We start from the raw sequence: 15,731 nt of genomic DNA, 5'->3' as shown, positions 1-15,731 counted from the left end.
GGAGACTTGAACCGGTTGAGTAAGCTAGGAGGCGCTTTCAGGATTAAAGAATAATGAAAGACAGACATAAAATAGATTAAAAGCTTGGGCTGGGTGTGGTGTCTGCCCTCTGAGTCAAGGGACAGGCAGAGAGAGCCTGCCCTCTGGAGGGACAGGCACAGAGAGCTCACATCCGATCATTTCATAACTGAGTCCCACGGGAATCTTCCAGAGCCCAGTCCCACACCGCACAAACACCACCAGCTCTGGGTCAGGGCAAGACCGATCCTGGCATGGAAGCCTAGACGAGACCAATCTGTGATGCTGTAACCACCCACAGCAGTCCTAGGATTTTCTGGTTTTGCTCCGGTACTTTGACCTCTCTCCACAAGGAAGACCCTGGTCTCCAGGTGCCCAGAAAGGCTCTCCGCCAAAGCCCCGAGTCCTGTGTTCTGGACAGTTTCCTCCACTATCTCTTCTGCAACCAAAACATTCTCACCCATTTCAATTGACACAAAATTAGTTGATTCCTGTTGGTCGGAGATGCACACCGGGACTGGGCATCCCTTTCATGGCGTGCTGGCACTGCCTGAGGCACCTTCCTAGCGACCCTGGGGGTGTGTCCCATCTGGGACTGGTGTTCCTCTCCCACAGTGGAGAGCCAGCTGGTCGAGTGGAGAAGGCAGCAGGCGTGGTCTGTCTCCCCCAGCGTGCCCCGGCCACTGCTACACTTTAGAGCTGCCTAAGCATATTTGCCAAAGGTGGGGAAGGGGTTCTTCTTCTTTTTTGTTTTATTCTCTTAGCTATAGCTTTAAAAATTGCTGCTTGATGAAGTTTCAATTTTTCTCCAATAAAGAACCACAATATTGACTATTACAGTATCAACTAGTAATCTCTACCTTCACTTCTAAAATTCATTTATCCTCTTACTCTTAAATCTCATACCCAATCCAAATTCCTTTTAAAGTTTTAAGGCATTTCCAATCTTACAAAAATAACCTCCAGCAGAAGTTTTTACAAAATTAATTCCTTTAGCCCTAACTGGTTTGGCTCAATGGGTAGAGTGTTGGCCTGTGGACTCAAGGGTCCAAGGTTCGATTCCCGTCAAGGGCATGTACCTTGGTTGCGGCACATCCCCAGTAGGGGGTGTGCAGGAGGCAGCTGATCAATGTTTCTAACTCTCTATCCCTCTCCCTTCTTCTCTGTAAAAAAATCAATAAAATATATTTTTTAAAAATGAATTCCTTTAAATTTTATCAATAATCAGTAATAGAGAAAACTTTGACTTGAAAAGTAGAGCTACTGGGGCCAGGGAGAGGAGATGATGCCCGCTTCAGAGGGGATGCACTGAGACCCTGTTTACATGGCCTCATCCCACGGTCACCACCCTCCCCACATCAGCTCACAGCACAGGAGTCTCTGTTCACAAATGAAACTCAAGTGTCCCATACAGGTCCTACCTAGCACACAGTAGGTACTCTATCAATATTTAGTGAATGAGTGAGATAGAAACTATGAACATAATAAAACCTATTTTTGAAAGCCCACGGACTGGAACTCCCCGCACTACCAATCACGGGTCGGGACTTTAAGCTCATTTACAACTAGAAGGAGGGCAGTCACTGACCCAGGCCTCCCCACCTGTGTGGACAGAGGACTGTGAAACCGACCTAACAGTGCACAACCAACACTTAAAAAAGTGGAATAGGCCCTAACCGGTTTGGCTCAGTGGATAGAGCGTCGGCCTGCGGACTCAAAGGTCCCAGGTTTGATTCCAGTCAAGGGCATGTACCTGGGTTGCGGGCACATCCCCAGTGGGGAGTGTGCAGGAGGCAGCTGATCGGTGTTTCTCTCTCATCGATGTTTCTAACTCTCTATCTCTCTCCCTACCTCTCTGTAAAAAATCAATAAAATATATTTTTTTTAAAAAGTGGAATAGGCAGAACTGTAAACATTAGAGACTGTCACATAGTAAGGACAGTTTCATGAAGCTTGTCTCAGCTGTGTGTGTGTGTGAGTGTGTGTGTGCGCGTGTGTGTGTGTGAGTGTGTGTGTGAGTGTGTGCGTGCGTGTGTGTGCATGTGTGCGTGTGTGTGTGAGTGTGTGTGTGTGTGCGCGAGCGTGTGTGTGTGCGCGCGTTTGTGAGTGTGTGTGTGTGTGCGTGCGTGCGTGTGTGTGGTGTGTGTGTGTGAGTATGTGTGTGTGAGTGTGAGTGTGTGTGTGAGTGTGTGAGTGTGTGTGTGAGTGTGTGTGTGTGTGTGTGAGTGTGTGTGAGTGTGTGTGTGTGAGTGTGTGTGTGAGTGTGTGTGTGAGTGTGTGAGTGTGTGTGTGTGTGTGAGAGTGTGTGTGAGTGTGTGTGAGTGTGTGTGTGTGTGAGTGTGTGTGTGTGTGTGTGTGTTCACACACATGCCTATTAGCACTGGGAGACAATGCAAAAGATTCCTTTAAACAAAAACTCCACAATCAAATTATTACCCAAATAACATGAAAAAAACTCCTCCTAATTCAGAGTCCTAAATAAGCCTCCATTCATGTGAGACAAAAGTTACTCAAAGCAACAGGTTAGAATAACGTGGACTATTTCAGAGCCCATTCAAACACACGTTTGCTTTTAAGGAAACTGCGTACTCACCATTGGATCAATCCAAACTGTATTTCCTAAAGCAAATACCACTTTTGCATCATGCAGCCTTCCAGTAACTTTATGATGAATGAACCTCGTAACCTGGAAAACACACCGAAGTGGTTTAAGTGAAGCTTTAAGAAAAGACCTCGTTCTGTATATGCCATGTGGTTCTGCAACAAACTCCCATGCATTTCATTAGAGCGCACAGCCATCCCAGGAGTAGGTTATGGAGGCCAGTGTGCCCCTTTCATCGACCAGAGTGACTAACAGTGGAGCTGAATACCGGCAGGTGTGAGCCCTGGCCGGTGTGGCCTAGAGGATAGTTGGCCTGCAATTCCTGATCACGGGCATGTACTTGGGTTGCAGGCTCGATCCTGGCCCTGGTTGGGATGTGTCTCTGTCACATTGATATTTCTCTCTCTCTCTCTCTCTCTCTCTCTCTCTCTCTCTCTCTCTCTTCCTCTCTCTCTCTCTCCCCTCCCGCCCCTCTTCTCCTCCCTCACTCCCTTCCACTTTCTCTGAAAAATCAATGGAAAAATATCCTCAGGTGAGATTAACAACAACAAAAGGGCAGATGCTAAAGCTGAGTTCACAGGTCCACGCCTCCGGACTCCTAATACTGCCTGCTTCCTACCGTGGGCATGTGTCCCCACCTCCTCTGTTAACCATCAGCCTGTCGTTAAGGTATGGATGTTTATTTCCTGGAAAGCTCAGTGAGAGTGCAGTAGGCGTTCCTGCAGGTGCGGGGGAGGCAGGCACGCGCGGAGCTGCTCGGCACCAGGACCTGAGAGGCCCAGCAGATGAGACCTGTCTGAGCACCTGTCAGGCACATGTTGACTCCAGTAAAGCAGCCGGGGAGGGAGCTGGCTCGTGGTGACTGGATTATTTCCACCTCCACTGAACTTTGTAATTGTCTGAAAGGACACGCACAGGAGAATGTCGCCCCCATTTCTAGAGAAGGCTCCTCTTCAAGAAATACTTGTGGTCGATCATCTTGACAGACCAAATGTTTGCCATGACTTTCTCGCTAATGGCTACACACCCCAGAATACATGTGGCACCAGCACACAGTGGACAATCAGCAAATACTTTCCATGAAGGAAAAGACTGCTATTTAATAAATAACAGTCTATTTTACTAAACTCTCTAAGGAAGGCTGTGTGTTCGCCCTGTATGGTGGAAGCATTCACCTATGTGTTTCCTGGATAACATGTAACTTCGTTTTTAACCCAAACTGTTTTTACTTTGCCAACTGCAATGGCTTATTTCATATCCTACTAATCAGAGGATACAAAACTTAACTTCCTCTGAAGAACCAGGGGAAGTTATGAACAGGACTCACTGCTCTGGGGATGACTGTCTGGCGACCTCTCCCAGGCGCGAGAGCTCTGCAGCCCGTGGTGGGAGGCCGCGCGAGCCCACCCGGGACCACTCTTCCGTGCCCCTTGTCCTGGCCCATGCTGTTTTCTTGGCCTCACTGCCTCATCCGGTCTACTTGGTGACATCCTAGTGCTCCTCCCAAAGGGCCCACACAAATGTTCCTTCCTTTGAGAGCTTTGCTGAACTCCCTCTTTCCTTGTCCATCCTCCCAACCCCAACGAATTACCTGGTCACTCCAGGAAGTGGCCATCACCTGTGCCCCCTCTGACAAGGGTATCCATTTTGTAGGTTCTTACCCTGTTTCATCTCCTTAAGCTGATATCCAGTGTACTTTATCATGACACACATTTCCCACCAATTCTAAGTCTGTGAGTGCTGAGGATAATGATGGCAACCCGCCCCCGGCAAACAGGGTGCCTGTTCAGAGCTGGGTCTCTGCAGGCTGGCCGTCAGCACAGCCCACACCTGCAGGGACCACGCAGGCTGTGCTTTCTCTGCTCAGGAACAGGAAGCATTTACCCAACCTCAAAACTGTGATTCAAATAAACCTCGATTCTGTGTACATTCTGTGTTAAGTATATTCTAAAAGTCAGCAAACTATAAAAAGCCGAAATAACTCTCACTTTTGGATTCCATTCAATTTCATTGTCAGCAGGTTTCACTCTACAAACAATGAACTCCATGGCTTGCGGGGGCAGAGCCTGGAAATTTTCTGGGAGATGCAGCAGCTGATCTCTGGGGATGGGTCCAGTCCTGCCTTCATCTATAAACTTCACAAGGACAGTATCGAGGGCCGACGCGTCTGCTTTTTGGCTCACCTCCAACACCTGAACTCTGAAGAACAACAGTGGCATCAGTTTAACACAGAGATTCTAAAATGGAAATAACCTTTGCCTCCACTTACCCATAAGTGCTAAACATATAGTCAGACCCCCGAGTTGCATGGTTTTACTCCATACTAGGAATAAAATACCTAGAGCTGTCAAGAGCACTTAGCAATGGTTTATTTAAAGCATACCTAAGTATAAATAGAGTAAATCCCTTATTTAACAACACTTTAAAAATTAACGTAGCAAATTAAAAGTTTCAAGTTTCTCAATCTAGGTTATCACCAAGTGGAGTAGGGTGTGGCATTCGAAGGATGTGGGTGCCAACAGGGATGTGAGTCAGACTGCCCGGGTTGGAACACTGTGCCACTTATTGAGCTGACCTCACACGAATTACACAGCCTCGCCAAGGCTCAGTATGCTTATCTGTAAAATGGGAATAATGCCGCATCCTTTGTGAAAATTGCGTTAAAGATGTACGTGTACTTGGCACACAATGATGGCTCCATAACTGTCGGTATATAAACGCTACAGTCATCCAGGCTCTGTGCTCAAGAGCCTGGGGCCAGATGAGTCCCAGGTGTAGAACTGTGCCCAGGGTCTGGGGGCCATGACCCTGCCACCACCATCCTGGGAGTCAGCAGGCCTAGCACGTGAATAGTGGGCCGAACGGACAGAAATGAAAACGGGGTTTCAATAGCAGTTAAAGTTACCTCGTGCTTCATACCTTTTCAAGATGAAATAACAGACATTCTACCTGTGAAAAAGTGTTTTCTCTGCTAATCCGTATAATCCAAATTTCTCCACCTTTTCAATGGTTGTTTTATTACTGGAATCCTCAAAATACTGCTTCATTTCAGCATTAAGAGTTGCATAAAGATCCACATGTTTATCAACTATACGACCAAAGTAATTTGTTGCATTCAAAATGTAAAAGGGTATTATCTGAAACATAAACACAGCCAGGAAATAAAATTAAGCTAAACCCAGGACCCTGTCTGCAAAGATCAGCACCTGACCTGAGAACCCAAAGCACATGAACAGAAGTAAAAGAATAAACTGGAAAACTAGCCAACAAACAAAACACAACAAAAACATAACCCTCAAATAATTAGTTTCACTTTAAATCTACCGGATTCTTTTTTTTTTTGGTAAATCTCATTATTTTAAAATTGCATTATCTACACTAATAAAAGAGAAAAATGGTAATTGGCGTACGGCGATACCGTTTTCATTGGCTAATCAGGGCTATATGCAAATTAACTGCCAACTAAGATTGGCAGTTAACTGCCAACAAGATGGTGGCTAATTTGCATATGTAGGCACAATGCAGGGAGGGAAAGGGAAAGCAGGAAGAAGGCCCCTGCCACTGACAGTGATCGGAAACCCAGGGGGGAGCTAAGAGCTGGGGGGCAGGGCAAAGGCGGCCCTGGGGCCCTGCCCCCCAGACATGATCGGAGAATCAGGCGCCTTTGCTGCCCTGGCCAGTGATAGCAGGAAGTAGGGGTGGAGCCAGCGATGGGAGCTGGGCACGGTCGAAGCTGGCAGTCCCAGGAGCTAGGGGTCCCTTGCCTGGGCCTAAAGCAAAGCCCATGATCACGGCACCCCCCGCTGCCACTGCAGGTCCCCGCTGCCTGGGCCGGACGCCTAGGCCAGAGGCGTTAGGCCTGGGCAGGGGCGGAGCCTACAACCGCGGGGAGCTGGGGGTCCCCTGCCCAGGCCTGACACCTCTGCCGGAGGCCTCAGGCCTGGTCAAGGGGCCGATCCGGTGATTGGTGATTGGAGGGTGATGAGGGTCAACTCCTCTGGCCGAGGCATCAGGCCTGGGTGGGGGTCGGAGCCGGGGATTGGGGGGATATGATGGTCCCCTTGCCCAGGCCTGAAGCCTGGGTCAGAGGCGTCAGGCTTGGGCGGGGGGTGGAGCAAGCGATCAGAGGGAGATGGGGGTCCCCTGCCCAGGCATGATTCCTGGGCCAGAGGCCTCAGGTCTGGGTGGGGGCCAGAGCCAGTGATCAGGGGGAGATGGGGGTCCCCTGTCCAAGCCTGACACCTCTGGCGGAGGCATCAGGCCTGGGCAAGGGGCCGATCAGGCAATCGGAGGGTGATGGGGGTCAACGCCTGAGGGCTCCCAGTATGTGAGAGGGGGTAGGCTGGGCTGAGGGACACTCCCCCCCCCCCACCCAGTGCACGAATTTCGTGCACCGGGCCCCTAGTTAGTCATAAGTGTCCCTTTATTTACTTTTTAACTGCACTTTATAAAACTCTTCTTAAAATAGCACCCCTTTCTCTTGAGCCCTTTCTGATCTTTGCTCCTATAACAAGCGGTATTTTAGAAAGCGCCTACTGTGCGTGAGGCACTGGGCAAACAGATGAAGCCACGTGCGGCAGGGACCCTCAGCAACTCTCAGATGGATAGATATGCCACAGCCAGAGCGTGCTGAGGAAGACAACTCTTCACAGGCAAGTGTATGTGGGGTCACTGGTGTGTGAGGGGAGTGCTGGCGTGCGAATGCAGTAGCAAGAGCATGGAGAAGGCATTCCAGACAGAGGAGCACACAGTGTGCATTGAGGCAGGAGCCCTGGCTGCCCAGGAGTGAGAACTGGTGACTTGGTGGAATGGTGGAAAGGGTAGTGCTGACTCAGAGGCGGGCAGGCAAGGTAGGGGCGAGGTCACCCCTTGTGACTGAAAAGCGTGTCGGACCTCACCAAGCTGACAGCCTGGGGTCCCCTCTACGGCCCCTCCAACCTCACTGCCTGCCCCTCTCCCACTCTCACTGCCAGTGAGTCGTGCTGTCCACAGACAATCCACATTACCTCCTACCTCGGGGCCTTTGTACATGCTGGTTCCTCTGCCTGGAATATTCTTCCCCAGGTCTTCCCCATGGCTGGATCCTTCTTATCGGACCCTCAATGCAGTTGACTCTCTTCAGAGAGTCCCTCCCTGCCTATAATTTTCAAAGGGCCCCTTGTCCCCTGGCACCCTTACAGCAGCATACCTGCATTTCATCCTCTTCACAGGACATCTTTCTTACTCACCTGTCCACTGTGGACCACCCCCACTAGAATGTCAGCAGAAAGAGGACTGGTAACATGTCAGTCACAGTTCCCAAGCCAGCCATTCTCCAGCACCCCCGTGCAGAAAGCTGCCTCAGTAAACCCTCGGTGCTTACTCAAGCCTGCCCCACCGCAGGCAGGAGTTCAGTATCCCTTCCTGCTTGGCAACGATCCTTTCCCAGGGAGTCTTCTCCCCTATGGTTTAGAGGCCCCATCAGCCTGGCATTCCATTCAGCAGCCCACCTGGTGACAGCAGTCAGTGAACATGAGGCAGTACGGAGGATGAGAAGAGCTCACTACAATGTTACGAGAAATGGGCAGGGCACAATACATACACCAATAACAAAACTTTTTTAAAAGATGTACAAAGAAAAAATATACTAAAATGGCAATGTGACTGTTTTAGAGTGATAGGAATAAAGAGGAGAGTTTCTTCCTCCCATACTTCCCAAATAAGAAGGCTTTATGTCAAGGAGAGGGGCCTCAGCACACACGGGGTAAACAAAGTCCAGGCCGCGCTGGCCTCAGCTGCAGCAGTCCCCGCCATAGGTCACTAGCACATCCAAAGACAGAGGCTGGCAGAAAGGAGGCAGCAAAAAGCAGCTTGTGAACTGGACGCTCTCAACAGGAGAGCATGAGGCCTGCAGACAAGGTAGGGTTATCAACTTGTCCTGATATATCTCATACCATCCTGTTTTCAGCACTGAAAGTCCCACATGCCAGAACTGCCCCCCCCCCCAGTCTGGGCACCCTGGGAGGGTCCCTTCTCGACACCCCACCCCCCACCTGTTTTGATTCCACTCTCCCCAGTACCTATGCACACAACTAACTCAGTTTGTTATGGTCACAGAATACAAGGTAAGGGTAAAAAATCAATTGCGTTTTTTTTTTAAGGGAGACATCTGTAATACTTTCTTTTTAAATACATTTTTATTGATTTCAGAGAAGAAGGGAGAGGGAGAGAGAGGTAGAAACATCAATGATGAGAGAGAATCATTGATCAGCTGCCTCCTGCACGCCCCCTACTGGGGACCGAGCTTGCAACCCAGGCCTGTGCCCTTGACGGGAATCAAACCTGGGACCCTTCAGTCCACAGGCTGACACTCTATCCACTGAGTCAAACAAGCTAGAGCTCAACTGTATTTCTAAAACAACTAGAAAATAAAGTTTTTAAAAAATTCTCAACCAAGGATATGATTTTTTAACATATAATTTTATTGATTTCAGAGTGGAAGGAAGAGGAAGAGAGAGATATAGAAACATCAATGATGAGAGAGAATCATTGACCGGATGCCTTCTGCTCACCCCACACTGGCGATTGAGCCTGCAACCTGGGCATATGTCCTGAAGAGGAATTGAACTGTGACCTCCTGGTTCATAGGTCGATGCTCAACCACTGAGTCATGCAGGCTGGGCTAGGACATGATTTTATTGATTTGACACACACACACACACACACACAGAGAGAGAGAGAGAGAGAGAGAGAGAGAGAGAGAGAGAGAGAGAAACATCAATGGGTTGCCTCCCATGCCCACCCTGGCCAGGGATCAAACCTACAACCTAGGTCTGTGCCCTGACACAGAATCGAACCCTCAACCTTCTGGTGTACAGGACAATGCTTCAAGCAAGTTTTGATTTTCAAGTGGGAGAAAATATTTGCAATATATCTGACAAAGGATATCCAAAATATATAAAGAATTCTTAACTCAACAAAAAGAAAACCCTAAATTTTAAAAGTGGACATAAATTCTGAACAGAGAGTTCATAAGAGAAGAGATCCAAACAGTCAATAAGCAGTGAGAAGATGTCCAAGCTTCTTTATCGGCAGGGAAATACAATCAGGTGTCCGTGCACATGCAACAGAGTGGCAAAAATTCAAGACCGCGAGTACCAAGTGCCGATGAGACTGCGCCAACCGGAACTCTCATACTCAGTGCTGGTGAGAATGCACCAACCGGAACTCTCATACGCAGTGCTGTGAGAATGCACCAACCGGAACTCTCATACGCAGTGCCGGTGAGAATGCAGCTTCTTACAATATCCGCTTAGCATATGACCCAGCAATTCACTCCCAGGCCTTACTCAAGAGAAATGAAAATGTATAAAAGACTTGAAACACAAATGGTTCATGGCAGCCAGAAACAACAAACCACCCAAATGCCCATCAACTTGTGAACAAACCATGATAAACCCATATAAATGGAATCCTACTCAGCAATAAAATAGAGCAACATAGATGAATCTCAAAAGAATTAAGCTGATAGAAATGAGACACAAAAGCCTACATACTGTCTGAGTCCATTAATATGAAATTCTAGTAAAGACAAACTGATAGTTACAGATCAGGGGGTTACCAGGGGTTGGGGGAGTGGGGAAAGGACTGAGTGACGTCAAGGGGGAAAGGAGAGACCTCACTGGGGTAATGGAAGTTTTAATACCATGATGTGGTATTGGTCACATGATTATATATGTTTATCAAAACTGAACAAACTAGCCCAGCCAGCGTGGCTCAGTGGATGAGTGTTGATCTATGAATCAGGAGGTCACGGTTCGATTCCTGGTCAGAGCACATGCCCGGGTTGCGGGCTCAATCCCCAGGTGTGCGGGAAGCAGCCAATTGATGATGCTCTCTCATCATTGATGTTTCTATCTCTCTCTCCCTATCCCTTCCTCTTTCTCTCTCTCTCTTCCACAGTCCCCGGTCAGCGTGCTTGCAGAGGGCAACCGACCAATGTTTCTCACACCAATGTTTATCTCTCATATCAATGTTTCTCTCTCTCTTTTTCTCTCTCTAAAAATCAATAAAAATACATATCCTCAGGTGGTTGAAAAAAGAGAGGCTTGGTTAGAAAGGTTCTGGGAAGATGGCAGTAGTCAAGTATTATATTTTTTTATCATCCCTAAATCTCCACATAAAGACAGATCAATGAGACAGCAAACCAAAAAGTCAGGGAAACAATTTGCAATTAAAACTGACCAAGTATCCCCATGGACCCCCATATAAAAGCAGATAAGGAAGAAGACAGGGAGAAAATCTAGGTGACCTTGGATTTAGCAATAAGTCTGTATGCAACACCAAAAGCACAATCCATGAAAGAAAAAATTGGAATGTTGGGCTTCATTAAAATTAAGAACTTCTGCTCTGCAAAAAAATACTCTAAGGGGAATGAAAAGACAAGCCACAGACTTGAAGAAATTTTTTGCAAAATACATATCTGATAGAGGGCTGGTATCCAAAACATACAAATACTTAAAACTAAACAATAAGAAAACATACAATCAGAGAACCAAGATGGCAACATAGGTAAATGCTGGTACACACTGCCTCCCTCAACCACATCAAAATTACAACTAAAATACAGAACAACCATCATTCAGAACCGCCCGAAATCTGGCTGAATGAAAGTCCTACAACTAGAGAAGTAAAGAAGAAAATACACTGAGACTGGTAGCAGGAGTTGGAGGTACAGAAAAGGCTGGTCCACACCCATGTGTGCCTTTTTTTTAATTGGGAGAGATGTTGTCAAGGCCTCCTGTGAGAAGTAGGGGGTCCCAACCCCATACCAGACCTCCAGCCCAGGGTTCCAGAACTGGGAAGAGAAGCCCCTATAACTTCAGGCTGTAAAAACCAGTGGGGATTGTGGCTGAGTGACAGGGATGCTACTGGAGTCCCAGAAGTTCCTCTTAAAGAGCCGGCACACAAACTTACATGGTCCTGCTTCTCTGATCCCCAGCGCTAGATGGCAGCTTTGGGACAATCCAAGGATATCTGGGGAGGAAATGGACTGTCTGGCATCGGGGCAGGAACTTGGAGTCGGCTTTCTCCCAGACAGAGGAGCTTGCAGGGATCATTGTCACTGTGCTGGGACCTCCCCCATCGCAGAGCTGACTGGCAGTCATATCTGAGTTTCTATCAGCATAGCCCATATTATTCATTCCATCCTGGTGATTCCCTGAGACCCTACCCCATCCAATTTGCAGCCCCACCCAACCTGTTTGCAGTAGCTTTTCCATATGAATGGCCTGTCCTAGCTTAGGCTTCAGACTTTGTTAAAATCTCTGGAAGCAGCAACAGCTGGCATCAAACCTATCAATAAAAGGCCCAAGACCTGGCACTAGCACCAGCCTGCCTTGCTTTACAGCTAGGCTTTGCCTGGGCACTTCCTAGCCCAATACAAGTAGCAGCCATCTGCAGATCTCTTTGTAGTTCCTGCCAGGTGACCCCAGGCAGTGGCTGACTTTGCACCTCCTGGGAAGCCCCAGAGTCAGGGCCACCAGTTGACAGCTTCAGACCATACCAGATTACAACACGACACACTCAAGGGGCAGACTCAGTGAGCACCAAAGCCCCACTGAAACAAGTCCTGCTCCACAGGGGTGTCTCCTACACAATAGCTCTCCCACTGTGGATGCAGCTGGTCCTCACAGCCAATTGGCCTGGAGGTCAATTCCTCCAGTGACACCAACAGCAATCAAAACTCAACTACAATAAGACTGTGCAGCCCCTTCCCACCTCCTTCCCCCTCCCTCCTCCTGGGTCGGAGTGTCCCTGCACACCCCACGGGCCAGAGCTGCAGTGAGAGCAGCTTTCCCTGGTCCCTCCCCTTCGCCTCCCTCACCCCCACCCCCACCCCAGCGGGAAAAAAAAAAAAGACCGTGCACACAGCCCACAAAGGGGCACATCTGGAGTGCCTAGATCAGATGACTGGGGAGGCTGAGCTAATGGACCCTATAGAACACCTACTACACAAGGCCACTCTACCAATTCCAGGAGACATAGCAGCTCTACCTAATATAGAGAAACAAACACAGGGAAGCAGCCAAAATGTGGACAAAGAAACTGTTTATTCTTGTACCTATATTTTTGTGGAAATATGAACACCGTAAAATGGTCTGCGCCTCCTGTGACAAAGAAACATGTCACAAATGGAAGAAATGAAAGCAAGCAAACTACTGGATACAGAATTCAAAACAATGGTTATAAGGTTATTCAAGGGTCTTAATGAGAGTTTCAAGGGAATTAATGAGAGCTTCAAGGAACTTAGTAAGACTTTCAAGCATCTTAGTGAGAATGTCAAAGACATGAAAAACAACCAGTAAGATATTAAGCATATACTAACTGAAATAAAGAATAATTTACAGGGATTCAACAGGAGAATACATGATTCCAAGAATCAAATCAACAACTTAGAATATAAAGGAGCAAAAAATACCCACTCAGAAGAGCAAAAAGAAAAAAGAATCCAAAAATATGAAGATAGTGTAAGGAGCTTCTGGGACAACTTCAAGTGTACCAACATTCACATTATGGGGGTGCCAGAAGGAGAAGAGAGAGCACGAGATATTGGAAAACTATTTGAAGAAATAATGACAGAAAACTTCCCTACCTGGTGAACGAAATAGACTTACAAGTCCAGGAAGCACAGAGAACCCCAAATAAGAGGATCCCAAAGAGGCCCACACCAAGACATCATAATTAAAATGCCAAGGGTTAAAGACAAAGAGAGAATCTTAAAAGCATCAAGAGAAAAGAAGCCAGTTACCTACAAGGGAGTGCCCATCCGACTGTCAGCTGATTTCTCAACAGATACTTTGCAGGCCAGAAGGGAGTGGCAAGAAATATTCAAAGTGATGAACAGCAAGGACCTACAACCAAGATTACTCTACCCAGCAAAGCTATCATTTAGAATGAAAGATCAGATGAAGAGCTTCACAGACAAGAAAAGCTAAAGGAGTTCATCACCACCAAAACACTATTACATGAAATGTTGAGGGGGAGGGGGCTAAGGAAGAGGGGGGAGAGGGGAGAGAAGGAGCAGGAGGAGGAGGGGAAGGGAAGAAGGGGGAGGGAGGAGGAGGTGGAAGAGGAAGAAGGGGAGGAAGAGAAAAAAGATGAATAATAAAATGGCAATAAATACATATCTATCAATAACTAAATTTAAAAATCAAACAAACAAGAAACCTAATGAGCAAAATAAACTGATGAATAAAATAGAATAAGAGCCATGGAACAGATTCACGAATCTCAGAGGGAAGGGGGTTGGGGAGCAGGGAGACATTAACCAAAGGTCTTATATGCATACTAGGGGCCCAGTGCACGAAATTCGTGCACTGGGTGTGTGTGGGGGGAGAGTGTCCCTCAGCCCAGCCTGCCCCCTCTCACATACTGGGAGCCCTCAGGCGTTGACCCCCATCACCCTCCGATCGCCTGATCGGCCCCTTGCCCAGGCAAGACGCCTCCGCCAGAGGTGTCAGGCTTGGACAGGGGACCCCCATCTCCCCCTGATCACTGGCTCTGGCCCCCGCCCAGGCCTGAGGCCTCTGGCCCAGGAATCATGCCTGGGCAGGGGACCCCCATCTCCCTCTGATCGCTTGCTCCACCCCCCGCCCAAGCCTGACGCCTCTGACCCAGGCTTCAGGCCTGGGCAAGGGGACCATCATATCCCCCCAATCCCCGGCTCCGCCCCCCACCCAGGCCTGATGCCTCAGCCAGAGGAGTTGACCCTCATCACCCTCCAATCACCAATCACCGGATCGGCCCCTTGACCAGGCCTGAGGCCTCCGGCAGATGTGTCAGGCCTGGGCAGGGGACCCCCAGCTCCCCGCGGTTGCAGGCTCCGCCCCTGCCCAGGCCTAACGCCTCTGGCCTAGGCGTCCGGCCCAGGCAGCGGGGACCTGCAGTGGCAGTGGGGGGCGCCGCGATCATGGGCTTTGCTTTAGGCCCAGGCAAGGGACCCCTAGCTCCTGGGACTGCCAGCTTCGACCGTGCCCAGCTCCCATCGCTGGCTCCACCCCTACTTCCTGCTATCACTGGCCAGGGCAGCAAAGGCGCCTGATTCTCCGATCATGGCTGGGGGGCAGGGCCCCAGGGCCACCTTTGCCCTGCTCCCCAGCTCTTAGCTCCCCCCTGTGTTTCCGATCACTGTCAGTGGCAGGGGGCTCTTCCTGCTTTCCCTTTCGCCTCCCTGCATTGTGCCTACATATGCAAATTAGCCACCATCTTGTTGGCAGTTAACTGCCAATCTTAGTTGGCAGTTAATCTGCATATAGCCCTGATTAGCCAATGAAAACGGTATCGCTGTACGCCAATTACCATTTTTCTCTTTTATTAGTGTAGATATGCATTACCTATAGACACAGACAGTAGAGTGGTGAAGGCCTGGGGTGGGGCGGGAACAGGGTAGTGGGGGACAATGAGAGGAAAAAGGAAACATCTGTAATATTCTCAACAATAAAGATTTAAAACAACATACAACCAGATTAAAAAATGGGCAGCCCAGCCAGTGTTGCTCAATAGTTAGAGCACTGGTCTGTGCACTGAAGGCTCATAGGCTTGATTCCCAGCCCCAGGGCATGTGCAGGAGGCAACCAATCGATGTGTCACATCGATGTTTCTCTCTCTCTCTCTTCCCTTCCACTCTCCCTAAAAATCAATGGAAAAAATATCCTGGAGTGAGGATTAACAACAAAAAATAGGGCAAAACACCTGAACTAATATCCCACCACCCACCAAAAAATATATACAAGCGACAAATAAGCATACGAAAAGATGTTCAAAATCATGTCATCAGGGCCCTGCCGGTTTGGCTCAGTGGACAAAGCGTCAGCCTGCAGACTGAAGGGTCGCAGGTTCGATACCAGTCAAAGGCACATACTTCAGTTGCAGGCTCGATCCCCGGCCCCAGATGCAACCAATCAATGTGTCTTTCTCACATTGATGTATCTCTCTGTCTCTCCCCCTCCACTCTTTAAAAATCAATGGAAAAATATCCTCGGGTGAGGATTAAAAAAAGACAAAACAAAACAAAATTATATGTCATCAGAGGAATATGAATTAAAACAAGATACCACTACCACCCTGACCA

The 15,731-nt window shown here is 48.4% G+C and overlaps 1 protein-coding gene across 1 annotated transcript in view; it reads right to left on the bottom strand.

Annotated features, from left to right (window-relative positions):
• Positions 1 to 15,731, bottom strand: part of TDRD12 (tudor domain containing 12) — a gene marked incomplete at its 3' end in the record, with an annotated part of 85,860 nt that overhangs the window by 7,706 nt on the left and 62,423 nt on the right. The window contains exons 23-25 of the mRNA XM_081108362.1: positions 5,570 to 5,757; positions 4,609 to 4,819; positions 2,612 to 2,704 (exon numbers count right to left, since the gene is read on the bottom strand). Of these exons, the coding sequence (XP_080964488.1) occupies positions 2,612 to 2,704; positions 4,609 to 4,819; positions 5,570 to 5,757 (492 nt within the window). The remainder of the gene's footprint in view (positions 1 to 2,611; positions 2,705 to 4,608; positions 4,820 to 5,569; positions 5,758 to 15,731) is intronic.

Source organism: Myotis nattereri (genome assembly GCF_964212035.1).
Source record: "Myotis nattereri genome assembly, chromosome: 15".
Classification (NCBI taxonomy): domain Eukaryota; kingdom Metazoa; phylum Chordata; class Mammalia; order Chiroptera; family Vespertilionidae; genus Myotis; species Myotis nattereri.
Note: the sequence above shows the minus strand (reverse complement) of the source record. Positions and strands in the feature narration are given on the sequence as shown.